General features: G+C 41.3%; 1 protein-coding gene across 1 annotated transcript in view; it reads left to right on the top strand.

Annotated features, from left to right (window-relative positions):
• Window positions 1-26,345, top strand: part of AGBL3 (AGBL carboxypeptidase 3) — a 180,883-nt gene that overhangs the window by 131,046 nt on the left and 23,492 nt on the right. Inside the window, exon 13 of the mRNA XM_089680809.1 lies at window positions 23,405-23,521. Coding sequence (XP_089536935.1) covers window positions 23,405-23,521 — 117 coding nt within the window. The remainder of the gene's footprint in view (window positions 1-23,404; window positions 23,522-26,345) is intronic.

Raw genomic sequence — 26,345 nt, forward strand, 5'->3', positions numbered from 1 at the left:
CAATTACCCACCTCTTATCTCTACTGTGAATGGACAAGAGGAGATTCGATCATATATCTACCCTTCCTCTTACCTCTGAATAGACAACGGGACATTCTGTCATTTACCTGCCCTTCCTTTGCCCTTGTCCCTTCACAGAATGCCATGTATGCCATTATAAATGGACAAGTGGAGAGGAAAGGGAGGGAAAATAACAGGATCTCTTCACTGTATGAAAGCCACAGTGATAGAGGAGTTGACAGTAGTATCTATAAATGAAACTTTCATTATTACCTTATATGTCAGCCACCCATAACTGGGGGATTCATCAGGGATAACCCTTTTTGTATAAGTCAGAAAATATTTTTCCCGGAGTTCCTCTTTAATAATGTTGTGCTCTACCTATTCAAACCAAAGCAACAGGTTTGCTTTATTTTTCCCATTCCCAAACCAATATTTAGCTCTTCTTCACTCCCCCATTTCAACAATGTTGTGCTCTACCTATTCAAACCAAAGCAACAGGTTTGCTTTTTTTTTCCCATTCCCAAACCAATATTTAGCTCTTCTTCACTCCCCCACTTTTACTTTGCTCGATAGCAAGAGGAATACCTGATATTCCAGCTTCACTCCATATCACAGCGCTGGGCCCATCAGAGAGTTTGCTCCTGTGACCAGAGTGTCGGAGAGCAAAAGAAAAAACAATATTTGCTTCTGTAAAGGTCTGCATTAAAGTGAACTTTCTTAGCTTTTGTACTTTATCTTCTAAAATATTGGCACCAAAAGCTTCTACTCTCACATCAAGATTTCAGCAATGAAAGCAACTGACCTGTATAGTAGATATAAAACGTTTGTTTCTCTGACAGGTCCACTTCAGCTATTAAAAAGACCAAATAAAGATAGGAGGTTAAAAAGGTTTTGTTCAACAAAGCTTACAAGCCTCTTGGAAGTGCAGAAGCTTGAATCATTATGCAGCTCTCCAGGTCTATAAACAGCCATTCTGAGCATCTTGTGCAAAATTCATAACTTTCTCTAATACAATTCCGCCAAGGATTGTGGTTGTAGAACACTTGCAGCAGAATACTTAATGAGATAGAAAAGTAAGACATATAATTAATCCAAATGTGCCTTGCCTTAGGAAATAGAGTCTGCTTCTAACCTCTGTCTCATTAGGCATGGTTCACATTGCAACCTCTGAGGTCTAGTTTCAAATATTAGATTTGAACTGCTGTGCTTCATCTGCTTGTAACGGAGTGACTAGAATACAGAAGTCTTGGTTCAGCATGTCATGTAACTAGGTCACAAACCAGCAAACTTTTTACAATGAACATCACAAGCAGATTAGAAGAAGTGATAAAGACAACATATTTTCAGTTTGTACTTGTTTAAGTTTTTGTGATAAAACTAACCGGAGATTAATTTTGGAACTCTCTGTCCTGCCTGCTATATTTTGAAGATACAACTTTTAATATGCAGGCAAAATTGTATTGCACTGTTTATTAATTATTTTTTTATAGCTCTGTCTTGCACTTCTGAGGAGGAAACATAGAGGGGGATTGACTAAAACTGTCACAGTCAGAATCTGGTGCAGCTGTGCATGGGAGCCAATCAGCTTCTAACTTCAGTGTGATTAATTAATCTTTGACAATAAAACCTGGAAGCTGATTGGTTTCTATGCAGAGCTGCACTAGATTTTACACTCTCCAGTTTTAGTAAATAAACCCCATTAGTATATAACTGAAAATGTGGCTCCCATGTACATCTGCTACATACTATACATACTTATTACAGGCATTTGCACTAGTCCCTGCCCTCAAGGAGCATATAGTCTAAAGTCCCTTTTTCACATAACTACATGTAAACACATACTAGAATTAATTTAGTTAACCTACCAGCACATCTTTGGATTGTGGGAGGAAACTGGAGAACCTGTAGAAAACCCATGCAAACACAGGACAAACGTTCAAACTGTATGCAGATAGCGTTCTGACTGAGATTCGAACCAAGGACTCCATTGCTGCAAGACCAAAGTGCTAACCAGGATAGACAGATTGTAGGGGGACAGGGTTGGGTTGGGGGGGGGGGGTGAACTAGTATTGGCAACTGTAAACTATACACAAGAGAGGAACACTCTGGACAGTCCAAGCAGGTTTGCCTACACTTTTATTCAGGAAGGCAGCAAACAACGTTTCAGAATTTCGGTGCAGGAGTGGTTTGTACAGCAATTCCACAGTATAAAACAAAAAACATCTACTTGTCCAAACCTCAAAACCAGTGGTCTCCAAGCTACAGCCCGAGGGCCGGATGTGGCCCTTTGCTTGCCTTTATCAGGCCATTGGAGCATTATTTCTCCAATTTATGCAAGGTGCTATTCCTTCTACACTAATAATGGGGCATAATTCCTGTCACTGACCCCCAACAATGGGGCCCTATTCCTACCACTGACCCAAAAGATGGGGCAATATTCTTACCACTGTCACCAGCGATGGTGCACTATTCCTCCCACTGACACCAATGATGGGGCACTATTCCTCCCACTGACCCCAACAGTGGGGCACTATTCCTACCACTAACACCAATGATGGGGCACTATTCTTCCCATTGACACAAATGATGGAGCACTATTCCTACCACTCTTTCCAACAAAGGGGCACTATTCCTTTCACTGATACCATTGATGGGGCACTATTCCAGTACCGACACTAATGATGAATGATGGGGCACCATTCTTCCACTGAAACCAACTGATGGGCCTTATACTTCCTACTGACACCAGTGATGGGGAACTTTCCTTAATACCAATAATGGGGCAATATTCCTTCCACTAATACCAATGATGGGGCATTGTTTACTCCCATTGACACCAGGTAATTTTTTTTTACCCAAGCTGGCCACAGTTTGGCCTCTTCAAAGTCTGAAGGACAGTAAACTGGCCCTTTGTTCAGAATGTTTGGAGACCCCTGCTCTAAACTCATGTTAGTTCCTGACTAACAGGATGTCCCCCAGTGGCTTTCTCAAACAGGCAGAACATGTACCTTTTTCATTTTTTGGCCAGCAGTTTGCCCAGCAGCAGGCTCCCACAGCAGAGAGAGAGCTCTGAGCATCAGTAAGGTCACATACAGTATATAAAGGCCAGGGACAGCTGAGACTAATAATAAGGTGTGGCTACCAGGTAAGCTGTGGAATTGGAAATGGAGGCCTTCCAACCCAAAGTGCTTCAGAACCTCCAGGCATCCTGCCTTGCTATAGTACTGTATAGATCTAATAATATATCAGTGCCTAAGGATTTTTAAAGAGAATTCCCAGCTGCTAGAAAAATGATGTATACTAACCCCTTGGTTAGGAAGGATCTATATTATATAGGTAACCAGCGTCTATAGTACAGTCCACAAAAAGTTAATCTCTAAAGTCAAAGGAAATATTCCATATTTGAATTGCTATATTCTCCTCATGCACTCACCAAATGATGAAGCAAATCAACCCCTTCAATACATACACTTGTGTCTTCTCGTGTATGTAGATATTTCATTTGACTCCAACGTGTCTCTTTCTCACCATGTAAAAATATATAAATCACATATAATTTAATCTCTTAAAATAAGTAAACTATTTAGACCAAGTAATCATACCCACATAAAAAAAACAAAGTAGTGTGCCAAACTCATCTCTACCACATGAAAAGCTCTGGTGTCCACCACCTCTACCCTTACCATCAATCCAAACTGTTCTTGCACTGATACAAATTATCCTTCCACTGGTTTCCACCCGTTGATCTCACCGGATAGATTCCCCATACAGTATAGTAATTATAATAATAAAATTGATTCCTTTAGTTAAATGCACTCACGTTCCATATGTGATTTGTTCACCAAAAATGTGTAACCATCCACCTGGTGCACATCAATCCACACCCTTCAAAGCATGCACCTTTCCAGATTCACATAAAACCCAGCACATATACTCCAAGGACCACTCTCTCCAAACCTACACCATCTCATGTCCGCAACACTTCCATATACTTAGAAGCCATGTGGAATCAAATAGAATAAAACCATAGTGCAGCAGTATATAAAATTCTAACTCTTTATTTGATAAAAAAGCCACTTACAGCGCACAGATGAATGCTAACATACAAGACCTTTTGCTGATGTGTTTCGTCAGATAGACTTCCTCATAGGGTGTGCCACATGAGTAAGGTTTTATTCTATTTGTACCTAATAAAGTGGCCAGTGAGTGTGGTATAGTATAGTTTATATAGAATAGTATACATAGCCATAGCTTTGAGCATCCACCTAAAATTGAGCAGGTCCCCCTTATACTGCCAAAACAGCCTTTTTTGCCGGTATATAGTATACACACAAACACACGCTATAGTATTTCTAAGTAATTTTTTGTGTAATGTAGGAAAGGGTTAAAGCCCCTGTCCATGCACAGAAATGCCATATAAAGCTGCTCTGCAGGAAGATTCTTCTCATTTCTTGTGACCATTGTCACTGCAACAGAAAGTGATTGGAAATTCAAAATGTTAAAGGAATTGAGGTAAAATCTTCCAGTGGGGGTGCCCATTCCAGTAAATTAACGCTCACTCTTTCAAAAAGAAAAGATAAAGTTTCGGCTTCCGATATATTTTAAAGTAAAAGTATTCCAACTATGGAAGTAATATGAAATATAAATATATATACACTACATTGCCAAAAGTATTGGGACGCCTGCTTTTACATGCACATGAACTTTAATGGCATCTCAGTCTTAGTCCATAGGGTTCAATATTGAGTTGGCCCACCCTTTGCAGCTACAGTATAACAGCTTCAACTCTTCTGGGAAGGCTGTCCACAAGGTTTAGGAGTGTGTCTATGGCAGGGGTAGGCAACCTGAGAGCCGCAGGATTACAAGTTCCATCATGCCCCTGCAAGTCATAGCTGTAACTGTCAGTTTTGTAATCTTTGCAGTGCCTCATGGGAAACGTAGTTCCAAAACAGCTAGAGAGCCACAGGTTGCCTACCCCTGGTCTATGAGAATGTTTGACCATTCTTCCAGAAGCACATTTGTGAGGTCAGGCACGGATGTCAGACAAGAAATCCTGGCTCGAAGTCTCCGCTCCAATTTATCCCAAAGGTGTTCTGTTGGGTTGAGGTCAGGACTCTGTGCAGGTCAATCAAGATCCTCCACCCCCAAACTCGCTCATCTATGTCTTTATGGACCTTGCTTTGTGCACTTGTGCGCAGTCATGTTGGAACAGGAAGGGGTCATCCCCAAACTGTTCCCACAAAGTTGGGAGCAGGAAATTGTCCAAAATGTCTTGGTATGCTGACGCCTTAAGAGTTCCCTTCAGTGGAAGTAAGGGGCCAAGTCCAACCCCTGAAAAAAAAACCCACACTATAATCCCCCTCCACCAAACTTTACACTTGGCACAATGCAGTCAGGCAAGTACCGTTCTCCTGGCAACTGCCAAACCCAGACACGGATTGCCAGACAGAGAAACATGATTCGTCACTCCAGAGAACACGTCTCCGCTTCTCTAGAGTCCAGTGGTGGCGTGTTTTACACCACTGCATCCAACAGTTTGCATTGCACTTGGTGATGTAAGGATTGGATGAAGCTGCTTGGCCATGGAAACCCATTCCATGAAGCTCTCTATGCACTGTTGTGCTAATCTGAAGGCCACACAAAGTTTGGAGGTCTTTAGCTATTGACTCTGCAGACAGTTGGTGACTTCTGCACACTGTGAGCTTCAACATATGCTGATCCCATTGCTATTGTTCCCAGCTGCTTCCACTTTAATACAATACCACTAACATTTGACCGTCTACTTGACTAGGTGCTTTATTTTATACACCTGTTGCCATGGAGGTGATTGTAACACCTAAATCCAATGAGTGGGTCCCAATACTTTTGGCAATATAGTGTGTGTGTATGTATGTGTGTATATATATATATATATATATATACAGTCAGGTCCATAAATATTGGGACATCGACACAACTCTAACATTTTTGGCTCTATACACCACCACAATAGATTTGAAACAAACAAGATGTGTTTTAACTGCAGACTGTCAGCTTTAATTTGAGGGTATTTACATCCAAAGCAGGTGAACGGTGTAGGAATTACAACAGTTTGCATATGTGCCTCCCACTTGTTAAGGGACCAAAAGTAATGGGACAGAATAATAATCATAAATCAAACTTTCACTTTTTAATACTTGGTTGCAAATCCTTTGCAGTCAATTACAGCCTGAAGTCTGGAAAGCATAGACATCACCAGACGCTGGGTTTCATCCCTGGTGATGCTCTGCCAGGCCTCTACTGCAACTGTCTTCAGTTCCTGCTTGTTCTTGGGGCATATTCCCTTCAGTTTTGTCTTCAGCAAGTGAAATGCATGCTCAATCGGATTCAGGTCAGGGGATTGACTTGGCCATTGCATAACATTCCACTTCTTTCCCTTAAAAAACTCTTTGGTTGCTTTTGCAGTATGCTTTGGGTCATTGTCCATCTGCAATGTGAAGCGGCGTCCAATGAGTTCTGAAGCATTTGGCTGAATATGAGCAGATAATATTGCCCGAAACACTTCAGAATTCATCCTGCTGCTTTTGTCAGCAGTCACATCATCAATAAATACAAGAGAACCAGTTCCATTGGCAGCCATACATGCCCACGCCATGACACTACCACCACCATGCTTCACTGATGAGGTGGTATGTTTAGGATCATGAGCAGTTCCTTTCCTTCTCCATACTCTTCTCTTCCCATCACTCTGGTACAAGTTGATCTTGGTCTCATCTGTCCATAGGATGTTGTTCCAGAACTGTGAAGGCTTTTTTAGATGTCGTTTGGCAAACTCTAACCTGTCCTTCCTGTTTTTGAGGATCACAAATGGTTTACATCTTGTGGTGAACCCTCTGTATTCACTCTGGTGAAGTCTTCTCTTGATTGTTGACTTTGACACACATACACCTACCTCCTGGAGAGTGTTCTTGATCTGGCCAACTGTTGTGAAGGGTGTTTTCTGCACCAGGGAAAGAATTCTTTGGACATCCACCACAGTTGTTTTCTGTGGTCTTCCGGTCTTTTGGTGTTGCTGAACTCACCGGTGGATTCCTTCTTTTTAAGAATGTTCCAAACAGTTGTTTTGGCCACGACTAATGTTTTTGCTATCTCTCTGATGGGTTTGTTTTGTTTTTTCAGCCTAATGATGACTTGCTTCATGGATAGTGACAGCTCTTTGGATCTCATCTTAAGAGTTGACAGCAACAGATTCCAAATGCAAATAGCACACTTGAAATGAACTCTGGACCTTTTATCTGCTCATTGTAATTGGGATAATGAGGGAATAACACACACCTGGCCATGGAACAGCTGAGAAGCCAATTGTCCCATTACTTTTGGTGCCTTAACAAGTGGGAGGCAAATATGCAAACTGTAGTAATTCCTACACCGTTCACCTGCTTTGGATGTAAATACCCTCAAATTAAAGCTGACAGTCTGCAGTTAAAGCACATCTTGTTCGTTTCATTTCAAATCCATTGTGGCGGTGTATAGAGCCAAAAATGTTAGAATAGTGTCGATGTCCCAATATTTATGGACCTGACTGTGTATATATATATATATATATATATATATATATATATATATATATATACATACGATGCCTTGAAAAAGTATTCATAAACCTTGAAATTTTCCACATTTTGTCACATTATGACCAAAAAGGTATCTTATTGGGATTTTATGTGATAGACCGACGCAAAGTGGCACATAATTGTGAAGTGGAAGGAAAATGATACATGGTTTTCAACATTTTTTTACACATAAGTATCTGAAAAGTGTGGCGTGCATTTGTATTCAGCCTCCTTTTCTCTGATACCCCTAACTAAAATTTAGTGGATCCAACTGCCTTCAGAAGTCGCCTAATTAGTAAATAAGGTCCACCTGTGTGTAATTTAATCTCAGTATAAATACAGCTGTTTTGTGAAGCCCTCAGAAGTTTGTTAGAGAACATTAGTGAACAAACGGCATCATGAAGGCCAGGGAACTCAACAGATAGGTTAGGGATAAAGTTGTGGAGAAGTTTAAAGCAGGGTTATACAAAAAAAAATCCCAAGCTTTGAACATCTCATGGAGCACTGTTCAATCCATCATCTGAAAATGGAATGAGTATGGCACAACTGCAAGCCTACCAACACATGGCCGTCCACCTAAACTGACAGGCCGGGCAAAGAGAGCATTAATCAGAGATGCAGCCAAGAGGCCCATGGTAGCTCTGGAGGAGCTGTAGAGATCCACAGCTCGGGTGGGAGAGTCTGTCCACAGGACAATTATTATTCGTACACGCCATAAATCTGGCCTTTATGGAAGAGTGGCAAGAAGAAAACCAATGTTGAAAGAAAGCCAGTTCGCAGTTTGCAAGAAGCCATGTGGTGACACAGCAAACATATGGAAGAAGGTGGTCTGGTCAGATGAGACCAAAATTTAACTTTTTGGCCTAAAAGCAAAACGCTATGTGTGGCGGATAACTAACACTGCACATCACCCTGAACACACCATCCCCACCGTGGAACGTGGTGGCAACATCATATTGTGGGGAAGCTTTTCTTCAGCAGGGACAGGGAAGCTGGTCAGAGTTGATGGAAAGATGGATGGCAATACAAGGCAATCTTAGAAGAAAACATGTTAGAGTCTTCTCTAGATTACCCTGTATTTGGCTCCATCCATCTTCCCATCAATTCTGACCAGCTTCCTTGTCCCTGCTGAAGAACCGCATCCCCACAACATGATGCTGCCACAACCATGTTTCATGGTGGGGATGGTGTGTTCAGGGTGATGTGCAGTGTTCATTTTCCTTCACACATAGCGTTTTGCTTTTAGGCCAAAAAGTTCAGCTCTGGTCTCATCTGACCAGAGCACCTAACTCCACACATTTGCTGTGTCCCCCACAAGGTTTCTCGCAAACTGCAAACAGGATTTCTTATGGCTTTCTTTCAACAAAGGCTTTTTTTTTTTTTTGCCACTCTTTCATAAAGGCCAGATTTGTGGAGTGCACGACTAATAGTTGTCCTGTGGGCAGATTCTCCCACCTGAGCTGTGGATCGCTGCAGCTCCTTCAGAGTTACCATGGGCCTCTTGGCTGCTTCTCTGAATAATGCCATCCTTGCCAGATCTGTCAGTCTAGAGGGACGGCCATGTCTTGGTAGGTTTGCAGCTGTGCCATACTCTTTCATTTTCGGATGATGGATTAAACAGTGCTCCATGAGATGTTCAAAGCTTGGGATATTTTTTTTATAACCAAACCCTATTTTAAACTTCTCCACAACTTTATCTTTGACATATCTGGTGTCTTCTTTGGTTTTCATGATGCTGTTTGTTCATTAATGTTCTCTAACAAACCTCTGAGGGCTTCACAGAACAGCTGTATTTATACCGAGATTAAATTACACACAGGTGGACTCTATTTACTAATTAGGTGGCTTTTGAAGGCAATTATTTCTACTAGATTTTAGTTAGCGGTATTAGAGTAAAGGGGGCTGAATACAAATGCATGTCACACTTTTAATAAATTTGTAAAGCATTTATTTTCCTTCCACTTCACAATTATGTGCCACTTTGTGTTGGTCTATCACATAAGTTCCCAATAAAATACATTTACGTTTTTGGTTGTAACATGACAAAAGTGACAGATGAGTGCATTGGGATGGCTTGGGCAGAAAAGGCTTGTATTTATTATGAAAAATGAAATTCTGCCTGAAAAGGTGAACTTTAAGCATGACGGACAGTTAACTAAGGACAGGTATGCAATGATGGCCTTCACATTTCTTAAATTACATGTTTCCTCTAAAGCCCAGTTGAAAGTTTTGGAACACAAATGCAGCTGACTGGGTCTCCACTGGTCTGGCACACACCCAGCACAGTTCTCCTGTAAACTGTGTTGCTCAGTGGGTTTATGTGTACTGGTGTTGGCCAGGTAATCATTAACTGCTGCAATGTATGTTATCACGGTATTGTTCACCAGTGCAGAGACATATGACATATTCTTAACAAGTAGTAAAAGCTTTACAAGCCATCCCTAACCTCTATAGCTGCTTGTACTATGAAGTAGTTAATTCACAAAGATCAAAACAAAGACTCTGAAGTTGGTTTCAGTCAGTTTAGAAACACCTGCTGTGTGTTCACATGAATTAGAACATAGTTAGGTATATATATATATATATATACAGTCATGGCCAAAATTGTTGGCACCCTTGATATTTCTCCAGGAAATCATGTATTTCTCACGAAACGTATTGCATTAACACATGTTTTGCTATACACATGTTTATTCCCTTTGTGTGTATTGGGACAAAACAAAAAAAGGGAGGAAAGAAAGCAAATTCGACATAATGTCACACAAACCTCCAAAAATGGGCTGGACAAAAGTATTGGCACCCTTTCACAACTGCGGATAAATAAGAATGTTACAAGCATGTGATGCTCCTGTAAACTCACCTGGGGCAAGTAACAGGTGTGGGCAATATAGAAATCACACCTGAAAGCAGATAAAAAGGAGAGACGTTCACTTAACCTTTGCATTGTGTGTCTGTCTGTGCCACACTAAGCATGGACAACAGAAAGAGGAGACGAGAACTGTCTGAGGACCTGAGAACCAAAATTGTGGCAAAATATCAACAATCTCAAGGTTACAAGTCCATCTCCAGAGAACTAGATTTGCCTTTGTCCACAGTGCGCAACATTATCAAGAAGTTTGCAACCCATGGCACTGTAGCTAATCTCCCTGGTCGTGGACGGATGAGGAAAATTGATGAAAGATTGCAACGCAGAATAGTCCGGATGGTGGATAAGCAGCCCCAAACATGTTCCAAAGACATTCAAGCTGTCCTGCAGGCTCAGGGAGCATCAGTGTCAGCGCGAACTATCCGTCGACATTTAAATGAAATGAAACGCTATGGCAGGAGACCCAGGAGGACCCCACTGCTGACACAGAGACATAAAAAAGCAAGACTACAGTTTGCCAAAATGTACTTGAGTAAGCCAAAAGCCTTCTGGGAAAACGTCTTGTGGACAGATGAGACCAAGATAGAGCTTTTCGGTAAAGCACATCATTCTACTGTTTACCGAAAACGGAATGAGGCCTACAAAGAACAAAACACAGTACCTACGGTAAAATATGGTGGAGGTTCAATGATGTTTTGGGGTTGTTTTGCTGCCTCTGGCACTGGGTGCCTTGACTGTGTGCAAGGCATCATGAAATCTGAGGATTACCAAAGGATTTTGGGTCGCACTGTAGGGCCCAGTGTCAGAAAGCTGGGTTTGCGTCCAAGATCCTGGGTCTTCCAGCAGGACAATGACCCCAAACATACGTCAAAAAGCACTCAGAAATGGATGGCAAAGAAGCGCTGGAGAGTTCTGAAGTGGCCAGCAATGAGCCCAGATCTAAATCCCATTGAACACCTGTGGAGAGATCTTAAAATTGCTGTTGGGAAAAGGTGTCCTTCCAATAAGAGAGACCTGGAGCTGTTTGCAAAGGAAGAGTGGTCCAAAATTCCGGGTGAGAGGTGTCAGAAGCTTATTGATGGTTATAGGAAGCGACTGATTTCAGTTATGTTTTCCAAAGGGTGTGCAACCAAATATTAAGTTAAGGGTGCCAATACTTTTGTCCAGCCCATTTTTGGGGTTTTGTGTGACATTATGTCATATTTGCTTTTCTGCCTCTGTTTTATATTTGTTCCAATACATACAAAGGGAATAAACATGTGTATAGCAAAACATGTGTTAATGCAATACCTTTTTTGTGTGAAATACTTGATTTTCAGGAAAAATATCAAGGGTGCCAACAATTTCGGCCATGACTGTATATATATATATATATATATATATATATATATAAATAACCTGCCTGGAGTTTGCATGTTCTCCCTGTGCCTGCGTGGGTTTCCTCCGGGTACTCGGGTTTCCTCCCACACTCCAAAGACATGCTGGTAGGTTAATTGGCTCCTGTCTAAATTGGCCCTAATATGTGTATGTATGAATGTAAGTTAGGGACCTTAGATGGTACGCCCCCTGAGGGTTAGGGACTGATGTAAATGTACAATATATATATGTAAATTGCTGCGTAAATTGATGGTGCTATATAAGTACCTGAAATAAATAATAAAATAAATATATATATATATATATATATATATCCCCATTTTGTTTTGTTATAGCTGCAGCTCAAACTGCTGAGATTGTTGTAAGTAGGAACTTTGACGATCTCCCTACAACTATGATACATATTACACCATATAAACAAGATTCTTTTCCTTGTTATTCTTTATTGTCAGATTTTTATATCGGATTCTTTGTTACATTATGGGTTCTGTCTTTATTTTAACTCAAAACTATGAGATGTTTATCCTGTAATCACTCTAGTTAAGTGCATGCTGTTTGTTGATTGAGAATTTTGTGTATTTATTATTGACTGGTGTGCATAACTTCTTGAAACAGTATGTTAACCCCACTTTTCATATGCATATGTTTCTGCTGTACCATGTACTTATATGGAAAAAGCATCCTGTTCTCTTTGTATTGCTTCCTTTGTGTGAAATCCCTGGTGTTCCTGCCAGTCCCTCTGCTTTCCTATTAAAAACTGACTACACTAGGTATAAGAGCACACCGTGGTCAGTTCTTTAGCTGTGCTGGGAACTCAGTGTGCTTAACTCTAAATATCAGACGTATGCTCCCACCCCCAATCCCCTTTGTTAATTAGGAGTGAGCCATTCCCTGTCCTGTGGCTGTGACAGGTACAGCACACAAAGAACTGGAGCTGCATGCCATCCCCACCCCATGATTTGCTCCGAGCAGAGGAAGGAGGAGGGTTTGGTAACCCTGTGCTTGTGTAGTGCGATTACTGCACAGGCAGAGAGTGGCATGTAAACTGTCTGCTGACAGCTCACATCTTGTATAACAGGGTCACACCTGGCAAGATTCTGCTGCAGTTTTCTATATGGAAAACTGCTATATTCCCTTTGTTAATTAGGTGCAGACCTGTGCTAAAATAGAAACTGGAGCAGGTGGCACAGATAGACCTGAAACAAGCAGTCTGCTAATGTACCGTACGCCGCTTTTGACAGTTGAAGCTTAGTTAATTCCCCGGATTATCCACACATTCACAATGGTGATTTGGCCAGTGCGAATTGTAGAAGCAGGAATCAGATAATCCTGTTGCGGCTCTCAGTGGGCATCCGCCTGTTCTCTGCACAGCCGGCGATTACCTGCAGTGATCGCTGCTGGGTGCACTTTTTGTGTGTCTGGCAGCAATCACCGCAGGTAATTGCTGGTTGTGTGGACACCCACGAATAGCTGCCGCTGCTAGTGACCTTTAACTTACATACTTGTGTCACTAACCCAGAACATGCATAGAGATAAGAAATTCTGACATGCATGTACTGCGCAGTTGTTCCAGGTCTGTGACTCAGAAATATTGGGCACAATTCACTAAGCTGTATTTTACCGCATCCGAGTATACGGTAGGATACCACACAGCATTTTTATACAAAAAAGTTTGAATTCAATAAAAAATGCTGCTAAAATACCGCATTAGTTATTTTATTAAGTCATACGGTATTCTAGTAGTGAAAACCATGCGTTAATGTTTTGGGGGGGCCCCCATGCCATTTTTTATTAAATTTTGGCATGGGCTTGGTATAGATATGGGGGACCCCACGCCGGTTTTTAAATTATTTTTTGATTACAGCAATTTTTTTTTTTTTTTTAGATTTAGCTGTCAGTGGGGAACCCCACTGACAGCTGATGACTCACAGGTTGTTGACTCTGCGGCCACCCATTCCTTAACCCCTTCCCGCCGGCGCCTCCCAGCCACTTAAGTTTCAGACGCCGGGAGGTGGGGCGGGTGGGGTTTAGGGATCACGTGACCGCCGTGACGCGTCGTCACGGCGGTCACATGATCGGGAAAGGTCCCGATCGAAAGAGCAGACCGGGACCTTTCCTGAGAGTACCGGACATGTGTGCTGGGAGCACGCAGGGCGCTCGCTCTAAGCCCAGATGTTTTTTCTTACATGAACGCAAATGTGCGGCCACTCTGTGTCTAGGCCCAGACGCCGGGAGGCCGCACATTTGTGTGCGGCCGGCGTAAAGGGGTTAACAACCCATGACAGTACCGACAGATACCAGTACATTCCACTACTTAATTACAGCATGCATTTAATTATTTATTTCCTTTTGTGAATTGACTTTAAGGTCTTTTTATGCGGTATTTACTGAGTGTTTTTGCTATTTTTGGTAAATACCGCATACTATCAATAGTGAATTGACATTTTCAGTATCACATGCGATATGTGGTCATGTGACTCACTTAACTCATGCGATAAGCTTTAGTGAATTGTACCCATTGAAGCTAGTCAGCTAGCATAAAACAGGCTATCAAAGGCCACTACTGCAAAGTAAAACAAAAAAGAGAAGCGCACCAACCTTGCGCATTACCTCAGTAACCAAAATGTATTAATTAAAGAATGGTACTCACAAACAGTGAATAAAATCAGGCATGTAAGTCCTCCGAGGGACTTCAGAGATAAGGAGCCAGCGCGAATCCCATCATAGAGCTCTGATGAAGAAGGCATGGCCTTCGAAACGCTTCAGCTGTACTGAGTGTCTACCCCTATGATGGGATTAGTGCTGGTTCCTTATCTCTGAAGTCCCTTGGAGGACTTACATGCCTGATTTTATTTGCTGTTTGTGAGTACCATTCTTTAATTAATAAATTTTGGTTACTGAGGTAATGCGCAAGGTTGGTGTGCTTCTCTTTTTTGTTTTACTTTGCAGTATTGGTCGGGCTTCCCCAGCCTTGTTTGGAGCTGCACAACCTTTTATGCACTAGTGGTTGCTTTTTCTGGTTTTGGTTCCATCCACTCGCCACCGGCCTGGGTCCTAGAGCGCAGGAGAAATTGCATCTGGTCTATCAAAGGCCACTACCATATTTATGTAATGACAGGTGTACTTTAACCTCTTGCCGACCGTGCATAGCCGAATGACGGCTTCACCGCGGCCGGCCAGTTCTGAGTGGATGTCATATGACGTCCTCCCAGAACGCGCTCTCCTGCGCGCCCCAGGGGGCGCGCACCCGGCGATCTCCGTGATCGCTGTGTCCTACGGACACAGCTGATCACGTGATGTGGTGAAAGGCCGATCCCACCGGCCTTTTACCACGTGATCAGCGGTGTCCAATGACACGCTGATCACAGGGAAAGGCAAGTGCCGGTTCTCGGCTGCACTTTCCTCACGCTGTCAGATCGTGAGGAAAGTACTGCGGAGAACCGGCAGTTGTCAGAGCGGGGATCGGCACCGATCATCGGGGCACTGATGATCAGTGCCCTGATGATCGGTGCCCAGCAGTGACACCCGCAAGTTCCGCCCAGCAGTGCGCCCACTAGCCCCGCCCACCCGTTCCCAGCAGTGCCCCCACCTGTGCCCAGCAGTGCCCCCACCTGTGCCCAGCAGTGCACCCACCTGTGCCACTCTGCAGTGCCACCTACCTGTGCCCAGAAGTGCCACCTACATGTGCCCAGCAGTGCCACCCACCTGTGCCCACCCACCTGTGCCCACCAGTGCCACCCACCTGTGCCCACCAGTGCCACCCACCTGTGCCCACCCACCAGTGCCGCCCACCAGTGCCACCCACCAGTGCAGCCCAGCAGTGCTGCCAGTCAGTGCCACCAGTCAGTGCCCAGGGGTTGTGCCAGTCAGTGCCGCCAGTCAGTGCCCAGAAGTGATGCCAGTCAGTGCCGTCTATCAGTACCCATCATCAGTGTCACCTATCAGTGCCGCCTATCAGTGCTGCATATCAGTGCCGCCTATCCGTGACCCCTAATTAGTGCTGTCTATCAGTGCCGCCTATCCGTGCCACCTCATTAGTACTGCCTATCAGTGCCCTTTAGTGCTGCCTATCAGTGCCCATCAGTGCCGCCTATCAGTGCCCATCAGTGCCGCCTCATCAACGCAAATCAGTGAAGGAGAAAAAATACCTGTTTGAAAAATTTTATAAAAGAAACAAATAAACTTTTTTTTTTTTTCAAATTTTTTGCACTTTTTTAATTTATAGCGCAAAAAGTAAAGCGCCCAGTGGCGATTAAATACCACCAAAAGAAAGCTCTATTTGTGAGAAAAAAATGATCAAAATTTCATATGGGTACAATGTTGCATGACCGCGCAATTGTCAATCAAAGTGCGGCAGCGCTGAAAGCTGAAAATTGGCTTGGTAAGGAAGGGGGTATAAGTGCCTGGTAGGCAAGTGGTTAAAGATCATTAGTAAATAAACCACTGCAAGAGCCCCATCTACTGGTCACATAATGTAGTGTTATGAAGCATAATGCTCAGAGCATGAATGAATAATCTCTACTTGACCAGATGAATGGCCTGAGTGTTGTCATTCCTATTGCTTGGATTGTCTTAATCCTTCTTCATGAAGAAGCTGGTAAATCCATATAACTGAGGGATGTAAAATCTCTATTAGCAGGCAGAGAAATCAATGTGTTTACCAGGGTTTCTCTTCATTGACCTCCATATTTATTTATACCTCCACTATGAAGCAACAAGGGCTGCTTTTGCTGTATTGTGTAAAGTACTGTAATATTTTACTTCTATTGAGACTTTTACATTGTTTGAGGCAGGCATGCATGGTATCTAATTGCATTTTTTATTTTAATGCTTGCTAGCCAAGTAAGGAGGATAATACATGGCAGGTGAGGAACAAATACACGTTTGTCATGTTTAAATTAATTTGTTATAGATTGCAGTATTCTTGCAGCTTATTAATGCCTTTGCCAACAACTCAAGCATACAATTAAACTCCTTTTCTTGGTGCTGTTACAAAGCAATTTTGAAAACTTTACAGCAAAAATTACATTGTAAAACCCAGGTTAATTACATATTGCTACTTATGCTTCCAAAGAAATGGAAATCATTGACCACTGAATAGATTATGAGCGGGGTTATGGAAATCATTCCTTTAAGCCCCAACTCTATACCTAGACCTACTGGATTGTAGCTCAATAACAGTGTAGCTTGCAAAGCTTTTATTCAGTATGTATACAGCTCTTTTTAACACACTCCCTGCAGTGTAATATATGGAATCCCTTGTGCTAATGATGGAGGTTTTGAAAACCACAAGGCAATATCAGCAATAAAATAACTGTCACTTTTTGTAAAAACTCAAATCAGAAGTATTCCCATAAAAAAGGATTAAAGTATTCCCATAGAAAAAGGGTTAATACTCCGTTGTTTACATGAACTTTGCTGGCTGAAAACTATTTGACACTTTCAGGAGTGTCAGATACTCAGTCCCCCTCTGCACACTGTGGTTTCTTCCTATGTTACTTTAAGATAGAGTAGTGATATGCGGTCCATAGGATGGAGCCACAGGCCACTGTGAGGAACCTAGAAATGTGCTGAATGCTGATGTTTCAGCCTGCATGGCTCCTTAAGAAAATGAAGATTGGTGGCCCAGATGGGGTTACTCCTTTTCTTTGTAGGGCTGTCTTTGATTTGGAGTAACATAGTCACTCAGGGAATATGTTGTGGAGGGCAAAATAGCGTTGAAGGCCTTTATTAAAAGAGAGAAATTTAGATGCTTCCACTGCTGACCCCTCTTTATGAAAAAAAAAAGGTTGCTTGTCTTTCATGTGGGTCCTCCAGAAGAGAAGGATAACCACAAGTTCAGGGCTTTAAAAAAGTATTCTCATTTTTTTTTATGTATTTAACTCCCCAGGGGACTAATTGCATATAACATTATTCCCATTCTGATTGCTGGCTCCGTTATTCCCTAAAAACACCTCTATATCCTGTCTGTAGCACCACCCTCCTTTTGAAGCCTAACTTATATGTATTCCTGTGGGGGGAAGTACAGCCTGCACAAAGCCCTGCCCCCTCTAAGGGGAGTGATCTGTTACTATTATATATGAACAATCAGTGCTCCTTGTTCATTCAATAGATTATTTTGAGCTTTGGCTCTGTGTAAAGCCCCATACACACAGGATGAATGTCAGCTGAAATCAGCTGGTACAGTAGATAACGGCCGACATTTGTGCTTGTGTACAGGTCCTTGTTTGACAGAAGCCGATCTCACAACCGGCCTTTATCGAATAGGCATGCTGGAAAGCTGGCAGCCAATGACTGTAATCGCTGACCAGCGTGTTCTGGGTCAAGGGCTATTCCCCTGCCAGAACACAATAGCACAGTGGGGAGATCGCTGTACTAACATCGAATAGTTAGTACAGAGATCTCCTTCTGCTCAGTTTTTTTTTTTCATTGCAGTCCTTAATGTGTGTACCAGGGTTAAAGTATGTGCCCTATGTGTATACAAGCAGCTGCAGATATGGTACACAGAGCCACAACTCTGAAGGATCATTTACTATTATTAAAGAGCATAGAGCACTGCTCGTTCATTCATAACAGTGACAAATCACTTATTGCTGTGTCTTTCTATATGCCTATCAGAAGTGCCTGTACACATCCACAGCCTGGCGACAGAACACAGAGCGCTGCAGTGCTGTTTGAGCTTTTGCTACTTATGAATGAGCTATCAATGTTTTGGGGCTGGTGACATGTATAACACAGCCTGAAACTGCTGTTCGCTCATTCATAAAACTGAAAGCTCACATAGTGCTGCATAACTGTGTCATCTGTTAGCCAGCTTGTGTATGTGTAAAGGCAGCCCTGAGAGATATACAGCTCTGCCGACTGTGATCTGTTTTTGTGAATGGCAGTGTTGGTGTCTTGAGCAGCCGCTGCTGCCAGAGACTAGAGCTGTCAATTACAAATCCTTCTTCTTCCAAACAGCAATGTTAGACTGTGCACTTGATCCCTTAGGAGTTAAAAAAAAAAAATTCAAAATGTTTAATGATAAATCTTCTTTGACTGGAGTACATTCCTTGGCAGTTGTAAGGTTCAGAGGTTTTTTTCACACTTTGATATCAGTCTTTAGATTTATCTGAAACTTAGCAAGTTAGGTAAAGCCTTCTAGTTTTGTATAGAGTAGGGGAGAGTTGAGTGATGCCGGGTAAATCTTCTACTTCTAAAGTCTATAATCAGTTCCTTACACCACTTCAATACTGGGTACTTTTATGCTGGGTGCTCACGAAAAGAAAATCTGAAGAAAAATTCTGTATGAGGAACGATCGTTCAATTCTCGTATAGTGTCTACACAACTTTCAACATACAATTCAAACTTTCCACATTCTGAATGGACAAACTCCAAAATGTATCTCCTACGTGAACACTGTCTTATTTTCACTCAATGTGTACAGTAATCATACGGGAATAATCAAATAGAGAAAAACGTGCATGGTCAGAAGAATAGAATGACCTGGAAGAACGTGGCTACAAACATAGATATCTTACGCAAGGAAGAACGTTTGCCTTTGTCGTTCGAGAATTTTCATACAAATTAATACCAGTGTTGGTTATCTTATGATTTGCACCTTCATGGAAAGTCAAACGACCGGTCATATAATTTTCTCATAGAGTGTACCCAGCTTTAGGACCTCTGTTGGATTTTTATTGTCATCTTTGTCTGCACTGGGTAGATTTAATCTCTCCATTTGTCCTGGTTTCCATTGATACTGGGACAGAAATGATGGGAATTTTAGAATACTTTTAATAAGTATGCTGGCCGACAAATGGATATAGGACATTGTGGCAATGATTTAAAGCTGAACTCCAGGCTAAAATTTTTTTTTTTTAAGCCCTGGTTCACACTGATGCGGTGCGGAATTTGCAGCATTTTCTGTGCGAATTCCTCACCACATCACAATCGCACCCCATTAATACAAACCGATGCGGGTGTGTATGTTAAGTTAACAACACGCCGACATTGGTCCGCAAAACGCGGTGCGATGTGCAGAATCGGATTGCATAGGTGTGAATACCTATGCGATCCGATTCTAGTGCGGACCAAAAAAGGGTGCTGCACGTTTTTGGTGCGTGTGCGGTGCGAATAGAGCCATACATTTTGTATGGCTCTAATCACACCGCATACAAAACGCATTTGATTTGTACAGGAATGCGGTGCGGTTCCTGTGTGAATCACGTGGGATTTACCGCACCACTGTAGTGTGAACCTAGGCTTAATTCGAGAGATGTGTATTCCTACTTAAAGAGTTACTAAGCCCACAACAGTAAAATCAATCCGTATATACAGGGGATATAAAATGTCTACACACCCCTGTTAAAATGTCAGGTTTCTGTGATGTAAAAAATTGAGACAAAGATAAATAATTTCAGAACTTTTTCCACCTTTAATGTAACCTAGAAACTGTACAACTCAATTGAAAAACAAACTGAAATCTTTTAGGGGGGAAGTAAACATAAAAAACTAAAATAATGTGGTTGCATAAGTGTGCACAACCTCTTATAACTGGGGATGTAGCTGTGTTCAGAATTAAGCAATCACATTCAAAATCATGTTAAATAGGAGTGAGCACACACCTGCCATTCATTTAAAGTGCCTCTGATTAACCTCAAATAAAGTTCAGCTGTTCTAGTAGGTCTTTCCTGATATTTTCTTAGTTGCATCCTAGAGCAAAAGCCATGGTCCACAGAGAGCTTCCAAAGCATCAGAGGGATCTAATTGTTAAAAGGTATCAGTCAGGAGAAGGGTACAAAAGAATTTCCAAGGCATTAGATATACCATGGAAAACAGTGAAGACAGCCATCATAAAGTGGAGAAGATATGGTGCAACAGTGACATTACCAAGAACTGGACATCCCTCCAAAATTGATGAGAAGAAAACTGGTCTGGGAGGCTGCCAAGAGGCCTACAGCAACATTAAAGGAGCTGCAGGACTATCTGGCAAGTACTGGCTGTGTGGTACATGTGACAACAATCTCCTGTATTCTTCATATGTCTGGGCTACAGGGTAGAGTGGCAAGACAAAGAAAAACATCCAAGCCTGGCTAAATTTTGCAAAAACACATCTGAAGGCTCCCAAAAGCATGTGGGAAAACGTGTTATGGGCTGATGAAACCAAGGTTGAACTTTTTGGCCATAATTCCAAAAGATATGTTTGGCGCAAAAACAGCACTGCACATCACCTAAAGAACACCATACCCACAGTGAAGCATGGTGGTGGCAGTATCATGCTTTTGGGGCTATATTTCTTTAGCTGGAACTGGAGCTTTAGTCAAGGTAGAGGGAATTATGAACAGTTCCAAATGCCAGTCAATATTGGCACAAAACCTTCAGGCTTCTGAATATGAAGAGGAGCTTCATATTTCAGCATAACAATGACCCAAAGCATACATCCAAATCAACAAAGGAATGGCTCACCAGAAGAAGATTAAAGATTTGGAATGGCCCAGCCAGAGCCCAGACCTGAATCTGATCGAAAATCTGTGGGGTGGTCTGAAGAGGGCTGTGCACAGGAGATGCCCTCTGACAGATTTGGAGTGTTTTTGCAAGGAAGAGTGGGCAAATATTGACAAGTCAAGATGTGCCATGCTGATAGACTCATACCCAAAAAGACTGAGTGCTAGAATAAAATCAAAAGGTACTTCAACAAAGTATTAGTTTAAGGGTGTGCATATTTATGCAACCATATTATTTTAGTTTTTTATTTTTACTTCCCTCTACCTAAAACATATCAGTTTGTTGTTCAACTGAGTTGTACAGTTTATAGGTTACATTAAAGGTGGATGAAAAGTAATGAAATGGTAACAGAGGTGTGTAGACTTTTTATATCCACTGTACAGTAACGCATGCTTGTTATACTTAGAGGTTAATCCTCTGCATTGTGTAAAAAGGATGTTTAATCCTGTCTTCTCTGATCCTCCTTTTCGTCTACTGTCCCCAAATCATCTCTTGATAGAACAAAGCCTTGGAGGCAAGCCTCCAAATGCTCAGCTTGGTGTGTAATGCTAGAGAGTTTTTTTTTTTTTTCTTGGGAGAGTACATGTGATCAGCACAAAGGCAATCAGCACTGTCCACACAGAGGGTTAGGGGTCCTACAGTCTCACAGGACAGTGAGAGGAAAGTGAAAACTCCTCCTACAACCTTTAACCAGTGCTTTGCTGGATACTGATAGAAGTCACAAGACTTCTCTAACTGCTGATGGGAAAAGTTATTTAGCAGTTTATATTTACTAAAATAATTGCACTTCCATGATCTGTGTACTGTGGAGGACCAGATATAGTGAATGCAGGGTCCTGGGTTTAGTAACACTTTAAATACTGCTATCCTTTGTGTGTTTTTTCTAGATCTATGCAGTAATTCAACAAAAACAACTCTGGTATTTTAGCTCCAGTAGATGCTTCCTGTAATAGAGACCAGTCACTGCTTCTCTGTTTTCTTTTGCAGAATGACTGGTCTTGTATTCACCCTGCAGTTTTCTGCAGGCAGCATGTAGTAAGTGGACCTGCTGGATCCCTCCCACAACTCTGCTGTCTGCAAGGTTATGTGCATGACATTGATGGGGTCACTGCTACTTTTACATAGTAATACCTGGGTTTACCAAGTATTTGGTGCACACAAAGTGGATTCAAATCCATTGTGGCTATTGAGGAATATACTTAAAGGGTAACTCCACTTTTGTGGGGAAAAAATAGCACATACTAAATAATATAACATATACAATTGCAACACATCATATTGCAATTAATGTTATTAAAATCACCTTTCCTTTTCAATCTGCAGTGCTGCAATTTTCTGTAAAATGCAATGCAATGTGGCAACCTAGAGGCATTATGTACACATATGGTGTTCAGAACGCCCCCTGCCCCCAGAAATGTCATTTCCTGCTTGTGTGATTGGCTTACTGGTTTTTCCAGAAGTCTAAGGCTGGCCATACATTATACAATTATCTGCAGATTTTTGGTTTAGATTTACCAAAAACCATATAATAGGAGGACAAACCTAAACAACACTTTCAGTTGTATCCAATTAGGCAGGCCCTTGCACTACATAGTTGAAGGTAAATCTAAAGGAAATTGGGCAGAAAATCTGCAGATAATTGTATAATGTATGGCCAGCCTAAGTCAAATTTTGAGCATATTCCGCAACAAAAATGTTATTTTTGCTGAGATACTCCCAAAGGAAAATCATGTCTAAATTGATGCCAGCCCTGCAACTTTCCTCATTAGAACCTTGGAAGTGCAGCAGCTGATTGATATTTATAAAAGCAATCCCATTCACATTCAATACGCACATGCGCAGAGACAAACATATTTCTTCAGGATAACAAAAGGTAGGGAATCTGCAACAAATTTGTTAAAATCCTTGTAATGTACATAGATCACCCAGAGTGGAATGCTTTTTTTTTTTCAACAAAGTGGAGTTACTCTTTAAATAGTTCTTGTGTCTGAAGTTCAGCTTTAACAAGACTGTTTATGTGCCTGGCAGTTGGACACAGATGTGTATATGCTGATCGCTTATAGATGCTTGTTTTGCTAGGTGAAACAAAGTTCTTTAGAGAAGCCAAAAAACCCTCGAAAAGGATCTAAAGAAAATAAACCTACCTTGTCTAAAAAGCAAAGCGAGCCACTGCTCCAAGATGTGAATGCGAAGAAGGTATGTGTAAATGTCATGTGTTTTATACTTTCCTGTGGGTTGCTAGTCATATTATATACATCATATTCAATGTTAAAATGTATCTAAACCCAAGAACAAAAAATGTAATATAATGCAGTTTACCAGTCCTTAGATGTGGTGGCTGCAATCATTTTCTTTTTTAGGATTGTTTTCCGTGTTTTTCACCTTGTGTGCTCTCCTATTAACACAGTTCCTATTGTAGGGTGACACTTATTCATTTCACTGTATCTATGGAGGAGCATGTTGTTACCCTAGGACAGGAAATGTGTTGAGACTATAGAACACCCCCTTCTACTTATCTCCAAAACATGGGGGAGGTATTACCTAGTCCACAAAGATGATTTGGGCAGAGCCAATAACACTATTTGAGATGGCACGTGAACATTCAATAAATATATAAATACAGCTCTGAAAACACTTTAATTGTGTGACTCATAGAAATTTAAATAACAAAAAATATATATCAGTCCTTGTGTAATACACCAAATCAGTGTCCATCAACAAGATAAGTGTTCAGCAGAAATCGCCATCGGTCTCTAAAGTGCAATGAAAAGTGTGCAATAAAGATTAGTATTCTTTTCTTTGGAACTATAACACTGGAGCATCATCAGCTCACTAAAGAAATTTACTCACTAGATTTCCGGAGGGATCAACATGTACAGTGGGGAAAATATTTATATGATCCCCTGAAGATTTTGTAAGTTTGCCCACTTACAAAGAAATGAAGGTGTATTTTAAATGATGGAGACAGAATATCAACCAAAAATCCAGAAAAAAACACGATACAAATGTTATAAATTGAGTTGCAGTTCAGTGAGTAAAAGAAGTATTTGATCCCCAAGCAAAACATGACTTAGTACTTGGTGGAGAAACCCTTGTTGGCAAACACAGAGAAAAGACGTTTCTTGTAGTAGGTTACCAGGTTTGCACACAACTCAGGAGGGATTTTGGTCCACTGTTCTTTACAGATCTTCTCTAAATCCTTACGATTTGTTTGCTGTCACTTGGTATCTCGAAGTTTGAGCTCGCTCCATAAATTTCAAATCAAATTAATCAAATCAAATACTTATTTTACTCACTGAACTGCAACTCAATTTATATCATTTGTAAATCATTTCGTGTTTTTTCTGGATTTTTGGTTTTATTATTCTGTCTCTATCATTTAAAATACACCTATGAGAAAAATTATAGACCCTTTCATTTCTTTGTAAGTGGGCAAACTTACAAAATCTGCAGGGGATTTGACAATAATTATTTTCCCCACTTTATTTCTCTGTACTTTTCAGACAGATTTAACAAAACACTGTATACATTTATGAAAAGAAATAAATAGGAAAAAAACATTTTTATGGTTTAAATACACTTTAATAACCAAATGTAAATTATATTTAGATTAACGAGAACCTGTTACCATCACAGTCTGAAACTCTTTTTTATGCTTGGTCTCATTTTATTGCCCTGATTTTATGCAGATGATGTCTAGAACTTTGGCTTACCAACTTGGCTCCTGAAATAAAAATTCTTATATTTGGACACTAGATGGTGACTCGTGACAAGTGTTGGTTTTATTACTTAGTCATTGCAATTTGCCTTGTGATAGTCCAGACTCTCATATTAACGTCCTTGATTAAAATATAACTAGAGCCAATTTTTTTTTTTGTTTTGTACGGAAACAAATAAACCCCTACTAGTTTTTTTTTTTGTTTTGTTGGTTTTATTGCATTCTTATACCATTGGGGAAATTTCTCTTCACGTCTTGTTCTAGAAACACAACAGAAAGTTAGGGGAAAGTTTGATAATTAAACCTGGAAGATGATTGTTTTTCCATGCAGAGCTGCACCAGATTTTGCACTGTACAGTTTTAGTAAATCCCCCCAGTATGTCAGTAGCTTTAATACAGCAGCTTATGGTTTGCTAAATCTTCCCATAACATTTTTTTCATAGTACATTACAAGACACAGGATCTTACTCTTGGACAATGGGTTATCTACCTTTGATTGGACACTGGAAAACAAAGTTGTAAAGAAATCCCTATCCTAACCTTTCCCACTTCAAGCATGCATGCGTTTTTGCTAGTGTCCTTAGGTGAACAAACAGCTTCTCTCCTCTGAGAGTAGCAAAACTATTTCCTACCTTATTTTATTTTTCCTTTGCTGTTTTTTTGCATCCAGACTTCTAGCAAGTTTACCGGCTTTTCATACCCACTTTAACTTCCACCTTGCACCTTTCTGGATAGGTTGGCACCTCTGCTGAGCCCTGGGGAGCCTCCCTTCTGTATATCCAGAGAGGTCTTCTTAGCCACTATGGCCTTTCCTTCAGAGTCTGTCTGACTTTCCCCTCACAGATTCTGTGCATCCTGAGGGAAAAAGTTCCTCATTTAGTTCCAAGGATATCACACAGGAGGAGACCCAATCAGCCGGTATATCTCCAGGATACTAGTTCTTTTGCAGTGATGCAGTGCAAAACATGCCTTGCCTTACAGCAGTCTGTGTTCATCCACCTAGGTTCTTTAAAAATGTCTTGGCTGGCCAAAAGGTTTTCTGTACACTCACTCCTAGAACCTGTTCTGTATGGCAACTCGCCTCATTCTGAAAAACCTTTCATCCCTCCCAAGCACTTTGTTCAGCAATACCCTATTGACGGAAGGGTTCTTAAAGAAAGAGACTTGAACGCAGCCTTTTCCAGCCATAAAGCTTGCCATAGAAAGCTTGAGATTCAGCTGGTTCAGCAAGGACTGGCCGAATTTCAGTCCATGCTTGGCCATTATATAGAGTCATCGCTGTCAATACAGTAACCCAGCGGG

Source organism: Staurois parvus, unplaced genomic scaffold (assembly GCF_062004578.1).
Source record: "Staurois parvus isolate SC_StPar_1 unplaced genomic scaffold, SC_StPar_1.0 ptg000249l, whole genome shotgun sequence".
Lineage (NCBI taxonomy): Eukaryota > Metazoa > Chordata > Amphibia > Anura > Ranidae > Staurois > Staurois parvus.